The sequence below is a fragment of the Cydia splendana genome, chromosome 9 (assembly GCF_910591565.1).
Source record: "Cydia splendana chromosome 9, ilCydSple1.2, whole genome shotgun sequence".
Lineage (NCBI taxonomy): Eukaryota > Metazoa > Arthropoda > Insecta > Lepidoptera > Tortricidae > Cydia > Cydia splendana.
This window is the reverse complement of record NC_085968.1, coordinates 13,591,619-13,612,133: the sequence shown is the minus strand read 5'-3', so window position 1 is coordinate 13,612,133 and position 20,515 is coordinate 13,591,619. Positions and strand designations below refer to the sequence as shown.

Below are 20,515 nucleotides of genomic sequence, written 5' to 3'. Positions count from 1 at the left end.
GTATAAATGAAATCAACTTTTGTTATTTTCTTCCCGAATAACAAGACAACATGATTTTAAACACTATTTGTAGATGAGATCAACCAATCTTGGTATATTAGAGCATAATTGAAAAATGAGAAATGCGCATTCTTGAATGAATGAATGAATGAATGAATGAATGCGCGATACCCAAAAAAGCTTTAATTATTTACATAAGTCACAAGCAAAGGCGGCGGCACCCGTGTACGCTTGTTGTTTATGGCACCATTCATTACAAACAATGCACGCAATCCAGTCTTCAGTAATAGGATCTTTATAGATCTCGCCACATCACGGGCATACCAAGAGGGTCGACATGATTTACAACAACATATCTTGGCTTGTAGATTGCGCTTGATGTGTCTCTTTGCCTTCAGCAAAATTAGCCTCGTTATATCGTTCTATAATATCGGTTACAGAATTAGCCAAGAAATCAGCTTCAGTGAATACCTCAGGATTATAAGGCGATATTCCTGTAGTTTTAAACTTTCAGCATCACCTCCGGGGTTTGCAGCTTTGAGACAAGCTGGTGTGAAGGTTTTACACATTTGGATACAGTTATAGTTCTTCCTGGGTTATTTCTGAGCCATTTTTCACATTCATGTAGAAATGGATGTGCAAGACTGCGCGCGCATTTTTACACGGTTGTACCATGCGCATTCTTACACATTCCTTCATTTTCACTAAAGCATACTGGTAACGCCGCCTATGCAAAATGACGTGAACTAGCGACCCCCATTCAAACGCGCAATCGCATACGCGATGCAAATTCAAGATCTCATCTTTTAATTTACTTAAAACTATTTAGTGACAATACATTTAAATTGAAGAGAAATAAGATCAACATGTGATAAAAACTTCAAACTCACCTAGAGTGTCGTATTTTCACAGTAAACTAAATTAATTCCTGGAGCAATAACAGGTGCCATTACACTTCAAAACAACACTGAAGTTAGCCACGAACTTCACTTTGAATCTAAGTTATGACGTATGCGCATTCTTATCGACCGCGCAGTCTTAGACCACCCTACTTATATAATAAATATTTTTTGATATAAGAATATGGATATTATTCAATATATATGGACTATACTATTACACTGGAAACTGTCGCGGTCCACAATACTCAACTCCTCTAACCATCCGCGCCCGATTAAAGACGTCCGCCCGCCCTTCACGACATACAAAGTAAATTCTCGTATCTTATCTTTATATTTAACAACAGGCCTTATTTTACCTACAATTTTTACAGGCGGGCCGGTGTAAATCGCAAGGCCAAATGTACCTAAACTGCGTAGTGACACCCCCTGCTAATACGCGCAATGAGTTTTGAGTCATTGAGGTCATCGAACTTGACAACAAAATGGCGGGAACCCTAGCACGTCTTATCTCACTCACACAAGCAAGGTACGCGTTCACCTACACGAGCTTAGACTGTGTGCGTAGGAACGAGTTTGTTTCATACATTTGATCGTCAGTGTCCGAGGTGTGCCATAATGGTACCATAATATTGCATTGTCATCCGATTTATACATGCATGCAAAATTTCAGCTCAATCGGAAACCGGGAAGTGGACCAAATTTAACTTGCCAGATTCCATTACATAGTTACATACAGGTCGACCTAATAAAAGCTTGTTAAGGCCACCTCCTGTCTGCATCATCAGATCAGCTCGATGGTACCATAATATTGCATTGTCTTTCGATTTATACATGCATGCAAAATTTCAGCTCAATCGGAAACCGGGAAGTAGATCAAATTTAACTTATAAGATTCCATTACATAGTTACATACAGGTCGACCTAATAAAAGCTTGTTAAGGCCACCTCCTGCCTGCATCATCAGATCAGCTCGATGGTACCATAATATTGCATTGTCTTTCGATTTATACATGCATGCAAAATTTCAGCTCAATCGGAAACCGGGAAGTAGATCAAATTTAACTTGCAAGATTTAATTACATAGTTACATACCGGTCGACCTAATGAAAGCTTGTTAAAAACATGAAGGTGAATGTCATAATCGTCACTTTGAAGATTAGGTAGGTACCGAACGCTGAGTGGAGGTAGAGCCCCAGGCTTGGAACTTTTCAGCAGAACATGATTGTACTTCAGCGGGACAAAAATCGGACGGGACTAAATTATTTAAGTCAGTACCTACCATATAACTATAATTATACTAATATTGAATGTGTACCTGGTACTTTAATAATTAAGAATGTGTGAGGCTGGAATGACAAACTGAGTAGGTAAATTACCAACCTACGTTTTAAATAATGATAACCTGCCTAGGCATATGTAATTGTATATCACAATGGCTTGAAATAACTAAGTGTTCTCGGTCAATAAACATGCAATTGATACAGCATTATGACGTGTAGTACCTTTTTACTGACGGGTCCACTTTCTATGTAAGCAAGGGTACGTAATACATAGAATTTATTGTAGAAATTAAGGTAAGGGGACCTTTTCTGGTAAGGGTAATTCTAGGGGCTCCTTAAAAAATCTTAGCGTTAACTATGTAAATTCCTGTACAAAATCGGTGGGCAATGTTACCTACCCGTTTTGCTCTTTTCCATACAAGACGCATACAGTATTTTCAAAAGTGTTTAGGGTTGTTACTTTTGAAATTATGTGTTTTTATGTATATTTTTAAAGCCAAAAGTGTTTATGCTGTAATTTTTATACGTTAAAGGCCTAAAACATTTAAACAAAGAATGACGAGACAAATGAAATAGATTATACTTAATAATATACTTATAATGCTATTTCAGTGTACAAACAATATCTTCTTTTACCTACGCAGTTGGGTACAATATTCGAAAGTGGCGACAACCCTAAGTCGATTTGGCGGTGGGCAATGTTGTCATTTATAGGTCCAATTCCTGGTTTAAAATGTCCAAGCAGTATATTGTTTGAAATCCCACCCAAGGAAGTCGACTTCCCATTTTAATTTCGAGCTTAGATACATTTTATCGCAAACAAAATGTAACGTTAAGTGACAGCATCTTTAGCATCCCGGCTAAAATTTATACTCCCCAATAATGATAATTTAATCCTGTAGCATATCCACAATGTTAATTCACAAGTTGTAATTCTTATGCAAAGGCACCATCAATGGTTAGTTGATACTGTTAAGAGTGTTTCTGTTAGCAGATAAAAAAATTATAAACTTAGTAGATTGACTTAACTACCATTCAAAACTAGGGAAAAAAATATACAGAATATGATCTTAAATATGTATTTGTAATAAATTAACTAGCCCTCATTAAACCGTTCAAAGGTAGAATTGTTTAGTGATGGTAGTAAGTGGGAGCGGAGTAGACGACGGGAGCGGCCTTGACCACGACGGGGGCGTGCGTGGGGGCGGTGTTGTGCACCACCGCGTTGAAGCCGTTGTGGTCGTCAGCGGTGTACTCCACGGTGCGGATGGAGCCGTCAGCCTCGTGGAAAGAGTAAGAGCCCTTCACGACATCTCCGTCGCGGGTCTCCTGCTGGGACTTGTTGTCGCCGGTGTGGTCGTCAGCCACGGAGTAAGTGTACTCGTATTTGGGGTGGGCCTGAAGAAAATAATAGTTTTAATTGAAGATTAAAGGTAAAGTTAGCCCATAGGTAATTATATAACCAGAATAATTATCTTACAATTTCTTCGTGAGCGATGGGAGCGGTGTAGTGGACATCAGCAGGAGCGGCGTGGTACGCAACAGGAGCGGGAGCGGCGTGGTAGGTGACGGGGGCGGGAGCAGCGTGGTAGGCGACGTGAGCTGGAGCGGCGTGGTATTCAACGTGAGTGGGAGCGGCGTGGTATTCAACGTTAGCGGGAGCGGCGTGGTAGGCAACGGGAGCAGCCTCCAGCTTGTGGGCCAGCTGGGGCTGGTCGTGGCGCACGATGCTCTGCGAGGAGACGGCGGCAGCCGAGGAGTAGTGCGGCTCAACCAGGAGACCGGCCTGGGCTACAGCCGCGAAGGCGCAAAGGGCTACTATCTGTAAAATCACAAGAGTTTTAAACATGGCTTAAAGTGCTAAACAAGGAGGAACTAATGAAACATAAATTAATAAAAAATAAATATGTAAATTTCAGTGCACTCACTTTGGAGAACATGTTTGTATGTATCACAAATGTGAATGATAAATGTGACACCCCGTGATCTAGTTTTTATACTCACTATTTGCAATGAGGAAGGTCAAATTGTAGCGAATCGGCTCAGTTCAGTGGGCGTGGTCGGGCGGGCTTTCCATGCTGCCTCACCCTAGGTTAAGACACGCGGCATGCGTTTGTGATGTATTATTTGATTACAACGTCTAATTACTAAGTTAATCAACCAATCCTTCCGTGAATGTTGTTTCCCAGAAAAATTGAAAATAGCGAAAATTAGACCCCTTATAAAGAAAAACGGTAAAAAAGATGATCCTAATCAGTACAGACCCATAGCTTTACTCCCTACAATATCAAAAATTTTTGAAAAATGTATAACAAATCGTATTTATAACTACTTAGAAAAATATAAACTCTTAGACAAAAACCAGTTTGGATTTCAGAAAAATAATTCAACCACTCTTGCAGTATACACTTACATACAAACAATATTGGAACACATCAGAGATAAAACATACGGGGTCGGATTGTTATTGGACATGTCTAAAGCTTATGATAGAGTTTCACATCCCATACTACTCCAGAAATTATACAATATAGGAATCCGTGGCCCAGTTCATGCTTGGCTAAAATCATATTTACAGGACAGAAAACAATATGTACAAATAGATCATTACAATAGCCAACTACATCAGATGCAGACATTTAAATCTACCCTCCGAACCATAAATAATTCCATTCCCCAAGGTAGCGTACTCGGTTGCGTACTTTTTTTAATTTATATAAATGATCTACCAAAAATAACAGAACACACATGCATTATGTTCGCTGACGATGTATCCCTCCTGTTTAAATGCCCTACAAGCAAAGACGCTAATACTCTCATCACCGAAACATATAGAACAATAGTAGATTGGTTGCAACACCACAATCTGGAAATTAATAATAAGAAAACGAAAGCCATCCAATTCAGACCCCATCAGAAACAGCCCATAGATATAAGTTCGACATCCGGAGAACTAAATGTAGAAGAAGTATCAGACTTTACATTATTAGGCTTCACAATTGATACTCATTTGGATTGGAAACGACATGTTGCGCGAATTAAGAACAAATTATCTTCCTTTGTGTTTGCCCTATATAATCTAAAAGTAAATACCGATGAGCAATGTGCTCTGTCAGCCTATTACGCGTATGCTCACTCATTATTAAGTTATGGCGTTCTACTTTGGGGACACAGCGTTGATGCACATGACGCATTTATTATGCAAAAAAAGTGTATACGCATCATAGTTAACATCAAAATACCCTCTAGCTGTAAACCACACTTCATTCGACTTCGTGTATTAACCTTTCCATCATTATATATACTAGAAACAGCCAAATTTGTACGTAAAAATATTAACCTCTATGAATCCAATACAAATCCTCGCCGAAATCATGATTTAGCCTTACCGGAACCCAAAATTGAGATGTTCAAAAAAAGTCCATACTACAGGTCTATCCACATATATAATAGCATTCCCAGACAAATAAAATCAGAAGAAAATTATAATACATTTGTTAATAAATTGAAACAACTACTTATAAATAAAGCCTACTATTCAATAGCCGAATTTTTGGAGGAATAACAATCTTATGTCCGTACTTTCATAGTCCTAGGTCTACTTTTTATAATCTTGCAAATTCATCTAAGACCTAATTAGAGTAGTTGTTGGTTTTTGTAATGTTAATTCTATACATTGTTATGCTTTTTGTATAAAATACGAGCATTTATTGTAATAAGACTTTAGTATAAGATTAAAAGTAATTGCTATACCCTGTCCGGGTTCATGTTCACTTATGTGTGTACCTTGTATATTTATAATGTTGTACATGATTGCAATGATTAAATGATTAAATAATGATAATGATAAATAATTCCGAAGTAGGTTTAAGGCGAACTTTTATTTTTTTTATATTTACCTCTTAACTTACTGATGAACTATTATTCAAGTGCTGAATTATTAATTCTAATATTAGATCAGTGACTCCGTTTTAGTGCATTTTAAATATTTTAATAGTTTATTTGGTAGTCTATGACAATATTGGCTTTCAATTTATAAATATCAAATTACACAATATTGTCACTATTTTAGTCGTGAAGAGACAATTTAACTGGCATAAAAATGAACTATCAATAATAATAAATGCTTCAGACGGGCGTGGTATTATAATGCAAAGTGGATAAATAATATTATAATAAATATTTTTTGATATAAGAATATGGATATTATTTAATATCTATTGGCTCCATTTTTGTGCATTTTGAATAGAATATCACGATAGTTTTTGTAAGTGTTTGGATTTTAAATTGTGTTAAACTGTTTTTGTATTTAAGGCCCCGTGGGTACAGGTTCTTCTCTCACTTTAACTGAGCGTAAGCGAAAAGTAAGGCTGTGCATTCCCTCGAACGCGGACATCATGTTTTTAAATTCTTATCTTTAGTAAGTTAAAAAAAAAAAAGAATCGATGAGACAAAAATAAAATTGCGCATTTTAGAAACAAGTTTCTTATTCTTCGCTTTTGTGCAAAAATTGTTACCAATTTTTAATGTGCATTTTTGAACCTATCTACGGGATTTTTTTTAGATAAAGCGAAAGTCCAAAAATCAGGTTAAGGATGAAGTTAATAGAGAAAGGCATCAAAATTGCTATTTATATTTTTAACCAACCGTATTAAGATATAATAAAACCGGCTGAGTGCGAGTATATAACTCGATATAGTTTGAAACACTTTATTTTTTAATTTTCTCATTAACCCCCCAAAAGTGGCCTCCATGCTGAATGTTACATGTCCATCTTTGGGTCACAAACTTACCATATGTGTACCAAATTTCAACTTAATTGGTCCAGTAGTTTTGGAGAAAATGGGCTGTGGCAGACGGACAGACAGACAGACAGACGCACGAGTGATCCTATAAGGGTTCCACTTTTTCCTTTTGAGATAGGGAACCCCAAAAACGCTAAGATTTTTCAAAAACTCTACTGGCTGAACCTACGATACCTTAAGGGGGTACCCGAGGTTTTCATCGATTTTTGACAAGTTTTGAATCGTATCTCCTTTTTTTGCAATACAGATAGAATTATAAGACAAACGCTTATCGGTTTTTCAATCCTTTATCTCCGGTTTTGTCCACCAGATTTTGAAAAAAATGAATACTTATTTTATTATGATTTTTTTAAACATTGTCTAAAAAAACACTTTTTTCGTATCTAGTTTGCAGTGAAGGATCTTACATGTACGAAATCTACATATTTGGATTCGTCTTTGACGTCTCGAAAAACGTGTTCAGGGTTTTAATTTTAAACTAATTAACACAAAAGTTATGGCCAGAAAACCAGTTTTTTAGCCTAAAATTGTTCAACTTTGATGCCAAATATCTCGAAGACAATGAACTTTGAAGTAAATATGGGATACTATATTGCTTAAAGCCGTTGCTGTTAGTATAATAAGCTACAAAAAACATTAGAAAACTAAGGGATTCAGATCGAAGGTCATTGGCGTGGGGTAGCCCATTAAAGAGCAGTATCCATAATATCTTAATCATCATCATATATTTAAGAGTAAGACTCTTATCAGACAATGTCTTATTATTGTTTAAAAAAACATGAAGGTGAATGTCATATTTTTCACTTTGAAGATTAGGTACCGAACGCTGAGTGGAGGTAGAGCCTCAGGCTTGGAACTTTTCAGCAGAACATGATTCTACTTCACGACAAAAATCGGACGGGACTTAATTATTTAAGTACCAGATATGTAATACTTATACTGAATGTGTACCTGGTACTTTAATAATAAAGAATGTGTGAGGCTGGAATGACTAACTGAGTAGGCAAATTACCAACCTACGTTTTAAATATAACCTGCCTAAGCATATGGATATCACAATGGCCTGATATAACTAAGTAAAACCTTCAAGAAAAGAGCGTACTCCCATTTTAAAGGCCGGCAACGCACTTTACAACACTTCTGGTGTTGGGGGTGTCCATGGGCCGCGGTAATCGCTTACCATCAGGTGATCCGTCTGCTCGTTTGCCTCCTATATCATAAAAAAAGTGTTCTCGGTCAATAAACATGCAACTGATACATAATTATGTTATGAGGTGTAGTACCTACCTCTTTACTGACGCGGCCACTTTTCACGTAAGCAAGGGTACGTAATACATATAATTTATTATAGTAATTATGATAAGGGGACCTTTTTTGGTAAGGGTAATCCTAGGGGCCCCTTAAAAAATCTTAGGGCTAACTATGTAAATTTCTGTACAAAATCGGTGGGCAATGCTACCTACCCCTTTTGCTCTTTTCCATACAAGACGCATACGGTATTTTCAAAAGTGTTGGTTGTTACTTTTTAAATAATCTGTTACTATGTATATTTTTAAAGTCAAAAGTGTGATTTATGCTGTACTTTTTTATACGTTAAAGGCCTAAAACGGCTAAAACATTTAAACAAATAATGACGAGACAAATGAAATACATTATACTGTACTGAATAATATATAGATGGTCAAGCAAATCTTGTCAGTAGAAAAAGGCGCGAAATTCAAATTTTCTATGGGCTGATATCCTTTCGCGCCTACATTTTTCAAATTTGCCGCCTTTTTCTACTGACAAGATCTGCTTGACCCAGTATATTTAAAATGCTTTTTCGGTGTACAAACAATACCTTCTTTTACCTACGCAGTTGGGTACAATATTCGAAAGTGACGACAGCCCTCAGCCGGTGGCCAATGTTGTCATTTATAGGTTCGTAAATTCCTGGGTTAAAATGCCATGCCATATATTGTTTGAAATCCCACCCAAAGAACTCGACTTCCCATTTTAATTTCAACCTTAGATACATTTTTATCACAAACAAAATGTAAAGTTAAGGGGCTACCCCACGCCAATGACCTTCGATCTGAATCCCTTAGTTTTCTAATGTTTTTTGTAGCTTATTATATTAACAGCAACGGCTTTAAGCAATATAGTATCCCATATTTACTTCAAAGCTTATTGTCTTCGAGATATTTGGCATCAGAGTTGAACAATTTTAGGCTAAAAACCTGGTTTTCTGGCCATAACTTTTGTGTCAATTAGTTTAAAATTAAAACCCTGGACACATTTTTAGAGACGTCAAAAACCAACCCAAATACGAATAGACGAACCTAAGATCCTACACTGCAAACTATATACGAAAAAAGTGTTTTATAGACAATGTTTAAAAAATTCTATAAAAAATAAGTATTTATTTATTTTAAAATCCGGTGGACAAAACCGGAGATAAAAGATTGAAAAACCGATAACCGTTTGTCTTATAATTCTATCTGTAGTGCAAAAAAAGGAGAAATGCGATAATTCAAAACTTGTCAAAAATCGATGAAAACCTCGGGTAGCCCCTTAAGTGACAGCATCTTTAGCATCCCGGCTAAAATTTATACTCCCCGATAATGATAATTTAATCCTGTAGCATATCATCATCATCATCATCAGCCCGTTTCAGTCCACTGCTGGACATAGGCCTCTCCCAAGGTACGCCACGTGGCCCGGTCTGTAGCATATCCACAATGTTAATTAACAAGTTGTAATTCTTATGCAAAGGCACCATCAATGGTCAGTTGATACTGTTAAGAGTGTTGCTGTTAGCAGATAAAAAAATTATAAACTTAGTAGATTGACTTAACAACCATCCAAAACTAGGTAAAATCAATAAATACAGAATATGTTCTTAAATATGTATTTGCAATAAATGAACTAGTCATCATTAAACCGTTCAAAGGTAGAATTGTTTAGTGATGGTAGTAAGTGGGAGCGGAGTAGACGACGGGAGCGGCCTTGACCACGACGGGGGCGTGGGTGGGGGCGGTGTTGTGCACCACCGCGTTGAAGCCATTGTGGTCGTCAGCGGTGTACTCCACGGTGCGGATGGAGCCGTCAGCCTCCTTGAGGGAGTAAGAGCCCTTCACAACATCTCCGTCGCGGGTCTCCTGCTGGGACTTGTTGTCGCCGGAGTGTCCGTCAGCAACGGAGTAAGAGTACTCGTATTGGGGGTGGGCCTGAAGCGAAAAATAGTTGTTAATTTAAGAATAAAGGTAAAGTTACCCCATAAGTAAATAGATAACCAGAATAATTATCTTACAATTTCTTCGTGAGCGATGGGAGCACTGTAGTGGACAGCAGCAGGAGCGGTGTGGTACGCAACAGGAGCGGGAGCGGCGTGGTAGGCAACGGCAGCAGGGGCGGCGTGGTACGTGACGGGGGCGGGGGCAGCGTGGTAGGCGACGTGAGCGGGAGCGGCGTGGTATTCAACGTGAGCGGGGGCGGCGTGGTAGGCGACGGGGGCAGCCACCAGCTTGTGGGCCAGCTGGGGCTGGTCGTGGCGCACGATGCTCTGCGAGGAGACTGCGGCGGCCGAGGAGTAGTGCGGCTCAACCAGGAGACCGGCCTGGGCTACAGCCGCGAAGGCGCAAAGGGCTACGATCTGTAACATAACAATAGTTTAAAAATATTCTTTCAAGTGCTAAACAGTAAGTTAATTAGTGTAGCATATTTTAAAAAAAATATATAAATTGTCGCAACTCACTTTGGAGAACATGGTTACTTGTTTCACAAATGTGAATGATGCATATGACACCTCGTGATCTAGTTTATATACTCACAATTTGCAGTTATGAAGGTCAAATTAAAGCGAATTGAATCAGTTACATAAGTGGGCGCGGCCGGACGGGCTTTTACCGTAACCTCACCCTAGGTTAGCGCGCGTCATGCGTTTGTGATGTGTTGATAACAGTTTCTAATTAGTGTTTTATCTCCGGTGTGAGTTTTTTTAATCCACTGACTTATATAAATTTCTAAAGTAGGTACCTATGGTAGTAAATGATCATCCATAGCGCTTACGCTTTCTAAATGTCGAATTTTATGGAATATCATATACATGTCGGGGAACGGAAATTATAACTTAATTTATAGCAAATAATGGAAATATTTAGTTGCCTTATTATTTTGCAGGCCATGTAGCGCCATTACTTTACAATAAATTGTGTCATGTCATGTCTCTTATTTAATGTCACAGAAGAACGCCTGTGATGAGTTGTAAGGTTGTAACTGTGCCATCTCTTAGTGGGACAGGATACTATTTAGATAGGTGCCTGGACAGGGTCGTTCAGCCGATAAAGCAGTTCTGTCGCGGTCGTCCGAGTACAGAATAATGAGAAACCGACAATTGGTTGACAAATCGGTGGACGGAACGTGTTTGCCACTAATTTCATTAATTTGTGATTATTGTTGATTTATCCTTAAGTTTGTTTGTTTGTTTGTTTGTTTGTTTGTTTGTTTGTTTGTTGGTGTGTTACGGAATAAACAATGTGTGGCGTAATTTGCCCGAGATACCCCCGCCAGAAGGATGAGCGACGAGCCTGTCCAGCCGACAGACACGGCTGGCCAGGTCCAGATTCCGACATACCTATACACCTACAATAGTTTAATCGTGAAAATATAACAGGCACTCATGGATTATTGAAAGCCGCAGGCGAAGTTACTATAGAAAAAATAATTCATGTACCGTTGTCGATTTTAACACTAGTTGTTCGTCTCGAACTGTGAACTCGTGATTTGCAAAACGCGCCATCTTGCCTGACGTAAAGGGTAGTCTATATTGGGTTCTGAAAACTGCTTGCTTTAATATTCTATCAGATTGAATATAGAATTCCACACAGACATTGAATTGTGTACAAGAACATTTCTTAAGTGCGAAAGAGGCAGAATACAAATGAAAAAACATTTTTGAACTGCTATGCTATTTGTCAGATTTGAATTTAGCAAATTATCATTCAGGAAATTTTTCATTAAATCAACTCAATTGTTTTTTTTTGCCAAATGGACAAAAAATGTATATCATTTGGACTAAAAATGTTTAATAACAATGTTTTGTCAAACATATTAATTTACAAATGATTTTTTTATCCAATGTAATGTTTAGTCAAAATTATTTTGTGGTAATAAATTTAATGTGTAGCAACATTATCCACGGCTCGGACTATCTTTCATCAAATGTACGAGTATCTAATGCTCAATGGTCATCATACTCATTTGGCATTTGCCACAAAACCAGAGTTTTCTCTGAAAAGCAGAACCATTGTCATAATGTGGTTGAGGGTGGTTTAGACCTGTGACCTTTACAAAAATGTAGTGATGCCAAAAAAGTGGGTTAGGTTAGTTTAAAACTACAACCAACACATAAGTTGAACTTTTGTTGGCAAAAAAGCAAGTTAAGTTAGTACTGCGACCTCCACAAAGACGAACGTTTGCCAGAAAAGCAGGTACGGTTTAGTAAAAATATGGTATGTTCACCAATTACTCCGAGACCGGTGGACGGATAATGAATAATTCTTGTTTTGTTCAAAAGGAATTACTTCTAAGGTGATCCCATATTAATCTGGTGCTGTTCTGATGATGGAATCCGGGAGGAATTGAGGGAACTCTTAATAATTTAAAGGGACATGTATGGTTGAGCATTTTCTCTCGAAAACCACGAATTTGATGAAGTGAACCTGATGATGATGATTGTTTTACTAATAATGTTTTTTTTAATATAAGGTTGAGTGATTGGGGGGTTGAGTCGAGGGATTTGGTCAGTGGCGGGGCGGAGGTACAAAATGGGTGGGCAATGTTACCTAGTCGTTTTTGCACATTTCCAAACAAGTCGCATTAAACTCAAACTCAAAACTCAAAATATACTTTATTCATGAAGGCCTAGCAACAAGCTCTTACGAATCGTAATTAATCTTAATCTATTTATCAGAGCAATTTATTGATGTCAATATTACTCCATAATAACATTGGATTATTATACAGATCAAATTTAACACTAAGAATTTCACAAAAGGATCGTCACACATTTAAAAAATTGTATAAAAAAATACTAGTCTAGAATTTCTAGAATAAAATCTAAATGTCAAAAAAAGCATAACAAAAGAAGTAGATAGTATTACATCGGAATATCCATTTCCTCATCAATAATCAAATATACCTAATATATAAATAATAATTTCGAATAACAATTAATCCCACGTTATATTATCATTCATGTAGTCTTGTGTGGTATAATAGGCTTTAGAAATAAGTTTACGCTTTACATAATTCTTAAATTTATTAATAGATAATTCAGTAATATGGTTTGGAAGTTTATTATAAAATCTTACACAATTACCCATGAATGATTTTTTAATTTTATGGAGCCGAGTGAAGGGCGAGCTTATGTTTATTTCGAGTATTATTATTATGAATTTCACAATTTTTCCTAAAATTTTTATGTACATACAGAATATTCTCATAAATGTATTGACAGTGCACTGTCATTATGTCAATTTCCTTAAATTTATCTCTAAGTGAGTCTCTATGATTCATTTTGTATATTGCTCGAATAGCCCTCTTCTGCAGAACAAAATGGTATTTATCTCTGAAGCACCGCCCCACAGTAAAATACCATATGCCATTATGCTATGGAAGTAACTAAAATATACTAATCGAGCTGTTTTCACATCAGTTAACTGACGGATTTTGCTCACTGCAAAAGCTGCAGAACTCAGTCTATTCGAAAGTAGCAATATGGGGTAAGCGGCTATTAAATAGGTAAGCGGCTTGTATGTACTTACATGTAGGTAGCATTTGCAGAAGTGTTAGGGTTGTCACTTTTGATAAAACCCGCTTATACTTATCCACATAACCTTCTTTTACTTGCGAAGTTGGGTAATTTAGTCGTAAGTGACAACCCTAAGCCCTTTTTTGTGGTGGGCAATGTTGGCATTCGTAGGTCTGTAAATTCTTCTGTGTCTTTTGTCAAACCTTCTGTGTCTTTTGGCCTTTTTAGTTTAAACCTCAAGAGAAATAATCTATGATTCATGTTTTATAACTGAAACCCGGAAATATTTTCCAAAGAGTTCCCAATTTTTTTGTTTATACTTGCATTCAGTTTTCAACAAGTTTTTGACTGCAGAAATATACCCTATTTGACAACTCGCTGAAAATTTAATCGCTAGTTTTACTATAACTAAAAATAGTAGTGTCACTATATAATAGGTAACTGGTATACAATTATCTGCATAATAGCTGCAGCAATGGCGTTGTGCGGATGTAGAAAAATTAGGTCGAAATTCTAATACATTCACCTATGTGAGCGATGTTCATGGTTGCAGGAGATGGCTGGACCACTGTGTAGTGACCGAGAGTGCATGGGATTCGATTCGTAGCATTAAGGTCATGTACGATGTTTTCTGGTCTGACCACTTCCCCATGAGCGTTGAATGTGACATCAGTGTACTTAAACGGGTATGTGATTTACCAAGTAATGCCACGGTGAACACGGTGCTGTGGGGTGAACGTTCTGGCGACCAAATAGAAGAATATCGGAACCTGTGCAATAGTCACTTAAAACTGATCGACTTTCCAGCTGAACTACGCGAATGTTGTTACGGACATTGCAGTAACAGTGAGCACCGTGGTATTTTGGATAAACTATATGATAGCATTGTACTTGTCCTTACCGAAGCCTCGAAAAATACGCACTACGCTAAAAAGAGGGAAAATAAGGGTAAGTACGTTGCAGGGTGGAACAGGTTTGTGGCGGAACCCCACAGGGAAGCTAGGTTACATTTTAAAGTTTGGAAAAATGCTGGTAAACCGCGTAGTGGTAAGATTTTTGATATGATGAATAGCAGTAGAAAAGAATTTAAATCGAAATTAAAGTGGTGCCAAGACCAACAGGACCAGCTAAAAATGGATAAACTGGCCTTGGCCCACAATAACAAACAATTTTGTGAGTTCTGGAAAATGACAAAAAAAATAAATGTAGCTTGCCTGTGAGTGTCGGTGACAAGTGTGTTCCAAAGGAAATTGCCGAAGTATTCCGGGAACACTTCACGGTAAAATCCCTCTTGCATGATGTGCTGCCGGGAGTACCGGTAGCGCCAGGTACGCGGGTCATCGGAAGCTCACGTGACTTATACTTTTCAAGTACTGACATTGAAAATGCCATACGTAAAATGCAGAGAGGAAAGTCACCGGGCCACGATGGCCTGAGTATAGAACATTTTAGGTATGCTGGTGCTCACTTGCCCAGGGTGCTAGCCATGCTCCTAAACTTGTGTGTTGGACACTCATACTTACCATCGGCCCTAATGAAAACCGTAGTCATCCCTATAGTTAAAAACAAAAATGGTGATCTATCAGACAAGAGTAATTACCGCCCAATTTCTCTGGCTACCACAACAGCTAAGGTTCTCGACAGTATGCTTAACGCCATACTTAAAAGGCAACTAAACCTGCATGAAGCCCAATTTGGTTTCAGGGCAGGTTTGTCTACTGAAAGTGCCATTATGTCGGCCAGTGCTGTCGGGTACTACACGGCTAGGAAAACTCCTGTTTATGCCTGCTTCCTCGATCTTTCAAAAGCTTTCGACCGGGTTAATTATAATATTTTATGGAAAAAGCTAGAGGAAGCAGGTGTACAAGCAAATTGTATCAGCATTTTAAAATATTGGTACAATAACCAAGCAAATCAGGTTAAGTGGGCGGGGGCTCTGTCTGAGGAATACAGGCTTGAATGTGGAGTTAGGCAGGGGGGATTGACTTCTCCAACCCTATTTAATTGGTATATGAACGACCTGATAGGCGGTCTCAGCAGCATGCATGCAGGATGCCATATTGAAGACTTATGTGTCAACAATGTGAGCTATGCCGATGACATGGTGCTGCTGAGCCCGTCGATCGGGGCGCTGAGGCAGTTAGTAGGCAGGTGCGAAGACTATGCGCACTCGCACGGCTTGAGGTATAACTCCTCCAAGAGTGAGGTGATGGTCTTTAAAGCAGGTAAAATTAAGCCATATTTTGTACCTCCCGTTACTCTTGGAGGGGTTGTGCTGCAAGTTGTGCAAAGTTTTAAGTATCTTGGTCACATACTTACTGAGGATCTCTGTGATGACCAAGACATAGAAAGAGAGCGTAGGGCATTATCAGTGAGGAGTAATATGCTCGCCCGCAGGTTCGCGAAGTGCTCTACAGAGGTAAAAATTGCGCTATTTAAAGCCTACAGCCAATCATTTTACTCGAGCGGCCTGTGGGTCAAGTATACTAGACGAGCTTATAATGCCCTAAGAGTGCAGTATAATAATGCCTTCAGAATGCTGTTGGGGCTACCTAGGTGGTGCAGTGCTTCAGGCATGTTTGCTGAGGCCCGAACGGATGACTTCTATGCAATCATGCGCAAAAAAATTGCATCCATCTTGAATCGGGTAAGAAATAGCCACAACAGCATTCTGAAATTGATTGCAGACAGATTCGACTGTCCAATTCAAAATTACTGGGTTGGGCAAGTCAAATCAGTATGGCAATATGTTAAGTAGAATGATTTGTGTTTTTATTTTATATTTTTTATTGTATTTTAATTGATTTAGATTTTAATTGTTTTATTATTTTTAATGTAATTTAATTTTAATTTAATTTATTGATTTTACAATTTATGTACTCAACTAACATACTTTAAGCACCGTGTATACTAACAGAATATGGGTCGACAGACCTGAAATAAAGATTTTCAATTTCAATTTCAAAATAACGAATTTTCTTAAAAATGTGTTTTTGGGTTAAGATACCCCTGGAGGCAAAGTTGGATAGAGTCAGACTAAGAATAGTCTGCAGCGGATTTGATAGCCTTCGCAGTGCAGGCGGCTTAGCACGGTCGCGTTTTTATCCCTTGTCACCATGCCTGTCACGTTCTAACAAGTATGTAAGTGCGAAAGGGATGCGCATAGTGATAGTCGATAAAAATGGAACCGTGCTGAGCCCGCAGGTGTTATTTTAAACGTCAAACTTCTATGAAATTATGACGTATAAAATGTATAAATCACACTTGCACTGCGTGGGCTATCAAATCCGCTGCAGACTTTTTATGGACCGACTCAAGTTTCACGTTACCTCACTTGTTTGGGAAAAAAAATATGCATATTTCATTTTTGACACTTTTTATGTATTGCATGAAATAAATAACTATTTAACATTTACCGCCAGTTTCTCTCTATGATCTTTGGTAACAATTTCCCTAAATATATTAGTGGTGGTAGTAAGCGGGAGCGGCGTAGACAGGCGCAGCCTTGATGACGGCGGGCGCGTGCGTGGGGGCGGAGTTGTGCACCACCGCGTTGAAGCCGTTGTGGTCGTCAGCGGTGTACTCCACGGTGCGGATGGAGCCGTCAGCCTCGTGGAAAGAGTAAGAGCCCTTCACGACATCTCCGTCGCGGGTCTCCTGCTGGGACTTGTTGTCGCCGGTGTGTCCGTCAGCCACAGAGTAAGTGTACTCGTATTTGGGGTGGGCCTGAAGAAAATAATAGTTATTAATTTAAGATTAAAGGTAAAGTTAGCCCATAGGTAAATAGACAACCAGAATAATTATCTTACAATTTCTTCGTGAGCGATGGGAGCGGTGTAGTGGACAGCAGCAGGAGCGGCGTGGTACGCAACAGGAGCGGGAGCGGCGTGGTAGGTGACGGGAGCAGGGGCGGCGTGGTAGGTGACGGGGGCGGGGGCAGCGTGGTAGGCGACGTGAGCAGGAGCGGCGTGGTATTCAACGTGAGAGGGAGCGGCGTGGTAGGCGACGGGAGCAGCCACCAGCTTGTGGGCAAGCTGGGGCTGGTCGTGGCGCACGATGCTCTGCGAGGAGACAGCGGCGGCCGAGGAGTAGTGCGGCTCAACCAGGAGACCGGCCTGGGCTACAGCCGCGAAGGCGCAAAGGGCTACGATCTGTAACATCACAACAGTTTTAAAACATGGCTTCAAGTGCTAAACAAGGAGGACACTAATGAAACATAAATTAATAAAAAATAAATATGTAAATTTCAGTGCACTCACTTTGGAGAACATGTTTGTATGTATCACAAATGCGAATGATAAATGTGACACCCCGTGATCTAGTTTATATACTCACAATTTGCAATGAGGAAGGTCAAATTTTAGCGAATCGACTCAGTTCAGTGGGCGTGGTCGGGCGGGCTTTCAATGCTGCCTCACCCTAGGTAGGGCACGCGGCATGCGCTTGTGATGTATTATTTGATTACAACGTCTAATTAGTATTTTATTTCCGAAGTAGGTTTAAGGTGAACTTTTATTTTTTTTATAGTTACCTCTTAACTTAATGATGAACAGTGATGAATTATTAATTCTAATATTAGATCAGTGACTCCATTTTCGTGCATTTTTATAGTTTACTTGGTAGTCTATGACAATATTGGCTTTCATTTTCTAAATATCAAATAACACAATGTTGTCACTATTTTAGTCGTGAAGAGATAATTTAACTGGCAGTAAAATGAACTAATAATAATAAATGCTTCAGACGGGCGTGGTATTATAATGAATAGTGGATAAATAATATTATTTAATAAATATTTTTTGATATAAGAATATGGATATTATTTAATATCTATGGCTCCATTCTTGTTCATTTTGAATAGAATAAATAACACGATAGTTTTTGTAAGTGTTTGGATTCTAAATTGTGTGAAACTGTTTTTATATTTAAGGTCCCGTGGGTTCAGGTTCTTCTCTCACTTCAACTGAGCGTAAGCGTAAGCGAGACGGCTGTGCGTTCCCTGGAACGTGGACATCATGTTTTTGAATTCTTATTATCTTTAGTAAGATTCAACAAAAAAAAAAGGAATCGATGTCAAAAATAAAATTGCGCATTTTAGAAGCAAGTTTCATACTTTTAGCTTTTGTGCAAAATATGTTACAAATTTTTAATGTGCATTTTTGAACCTGCGTACGGGAGTTTTTTATATCAAGCGAAAGTCAAAAAATCAGGTTTAGGTTGAAGTTAATAGAGGAAGGCCTCAACATTGCTATTCATATTTTTAACCAACCGTATTAAGATATAAATAACCCGGCCGAGTGCGAGTATATAACTCGATATAATAATATGTAGTTTGAAACACTTTATTTTTTAATTTTCTCATTTACACCCCAAAAGTGGCCTCCATGTTTAATGTTACATGTCCGTCTGTGGGTCACAAACTTACCATATGTGTACCAAATTTCAACTTAATTGGTCCAGTAGTTTTGACCTACCTAACTGGCTGAACCTACGGTACCTTAAAGAGCAGTATCCATAATATCTTAATCATCATCATATATTTAAAAGTAAGACTCTTATCGGATAATATCTTATTATTGTTTAAAAAAACATGAAGGTGAATGACATTTTTATCACTTTGGAAATTAGGTACTTACCTAGGTACCGAACGCTGAGTGGAGGTAGAGCCCCAGGCTTGGAACTTCTCAGCAGAACATGATTCTACTTCAGGGGGACAAAAATAGGACGGGACATAATTATTTAAGTACCACATATGTACTTAACCTGAATGTGAACTGGTATGTAGGTACTTTAATAATAAAGAATGTGTGAGGCTGGAATGATTAACTGAGTAGGTAAATTACTAACCTACGTTTTAAATATAACCTGCCTAAGTTTAAAGATATCACAATGGCTTGATATAACTAAGTGTTCTTGGTCAATAAACATGCAAATGATACTTCATTATGAGGTGTAGTACCTCTTTACTGACGGGTCCACTTTCCATGTAAGCAAGGGTACGTAATACATATAATTTATTATAGTAATTAAGATAAGGGGACCTTTTCTGGTACGGGTAATTCTAGGGGCTCCTTAAAAATCTTAGGGTTAACTATGTAAATTTCTGTACAAAATCGGTGGGCAATGTTACCTACCCGTTTTGCTCTTTTCCATACAAGACGCTTACAGTATTTTCAAAAGTGTTTAGGGTTGTTACTTTTGAAATTATCTGTTTTTATGTATAGTAGTAAAGCCAAAGGTGTTATTTATGCTGTACTTTTTATACGTTAAAGCAGTGTTTTTCAAACTGTGGTGGGGGTCGCGAAGCTCAGCTTTGAAAGAAACTTATGGAAAGAAGATTTTATTTTATTTAAGTTAGAAATAATCCAATCCTTTGAAATTTAATGGTCGTTAACGTACATATCAATGAAACAAATCATTGTTAGATAGGTAAACTGTATTTATTAAACAGTTAAATAAGTTAAGATCTGTTAGGCCAGTCAAATTAGATATTTTCCATGAATTAATTCCCAGCAAACTGGAAATCGTCTTAATACCTTCATTTGGTTCTAAATTAGTGTAATCCGAGTTTGGTCCATTCCAGGAGTTGTGGAAAATGTTTTGCTCTTTTTCAGTTTTTGGCTTGTAGTTCAAAAATGGTACGTCCGACGGATAAAAATTGATATATGAGGATCCGAAAAGTACCTTAATATGAATTAGTAGTCATACATTGTAAAAAATGGCCGCCACCTTGAA

General features: G+C 38.2%; 1 protein-coding gene across 1 annotated transcript; it reads right to left on the bottom strand.

Annotated features, from left to right (window-relative positions):
• Positions 1 to 3,308: 3,308 nt before the first annotated feature.
• On the bottom strand, positions 3,309 to 18,156 carry LOC134793894 (histidine-rich protein PFHRP-II-like). The gene is made up of 7 exons (XM_063765608.1): positions 18,040 to 18,156; positions 17,632 to 17,931; positions 10,280 to 10,567; positions 9,935 to 10,196; positions 4,111 to 4,169; positions 3,663 to 4,004; positions 3,309 to 3,580 (listed from the first exon to the last, which is right to left on the bottom strand). The coding sequence occupies exons 1-7, from the start codon at positions 18,049 to 18,051 to the stop codon at positions 3,314 to 3,316; spliced, it is 1,530 nt and encodes a 509-aa protein (XP_063621678.1). The 5' UTR covers positions 18,052 to 18,156; the 3' UTR covers positions 3,309 to 3,313.
• Positions 18,157 to 20,515: the final 2,359 nt, after the last annotated feature.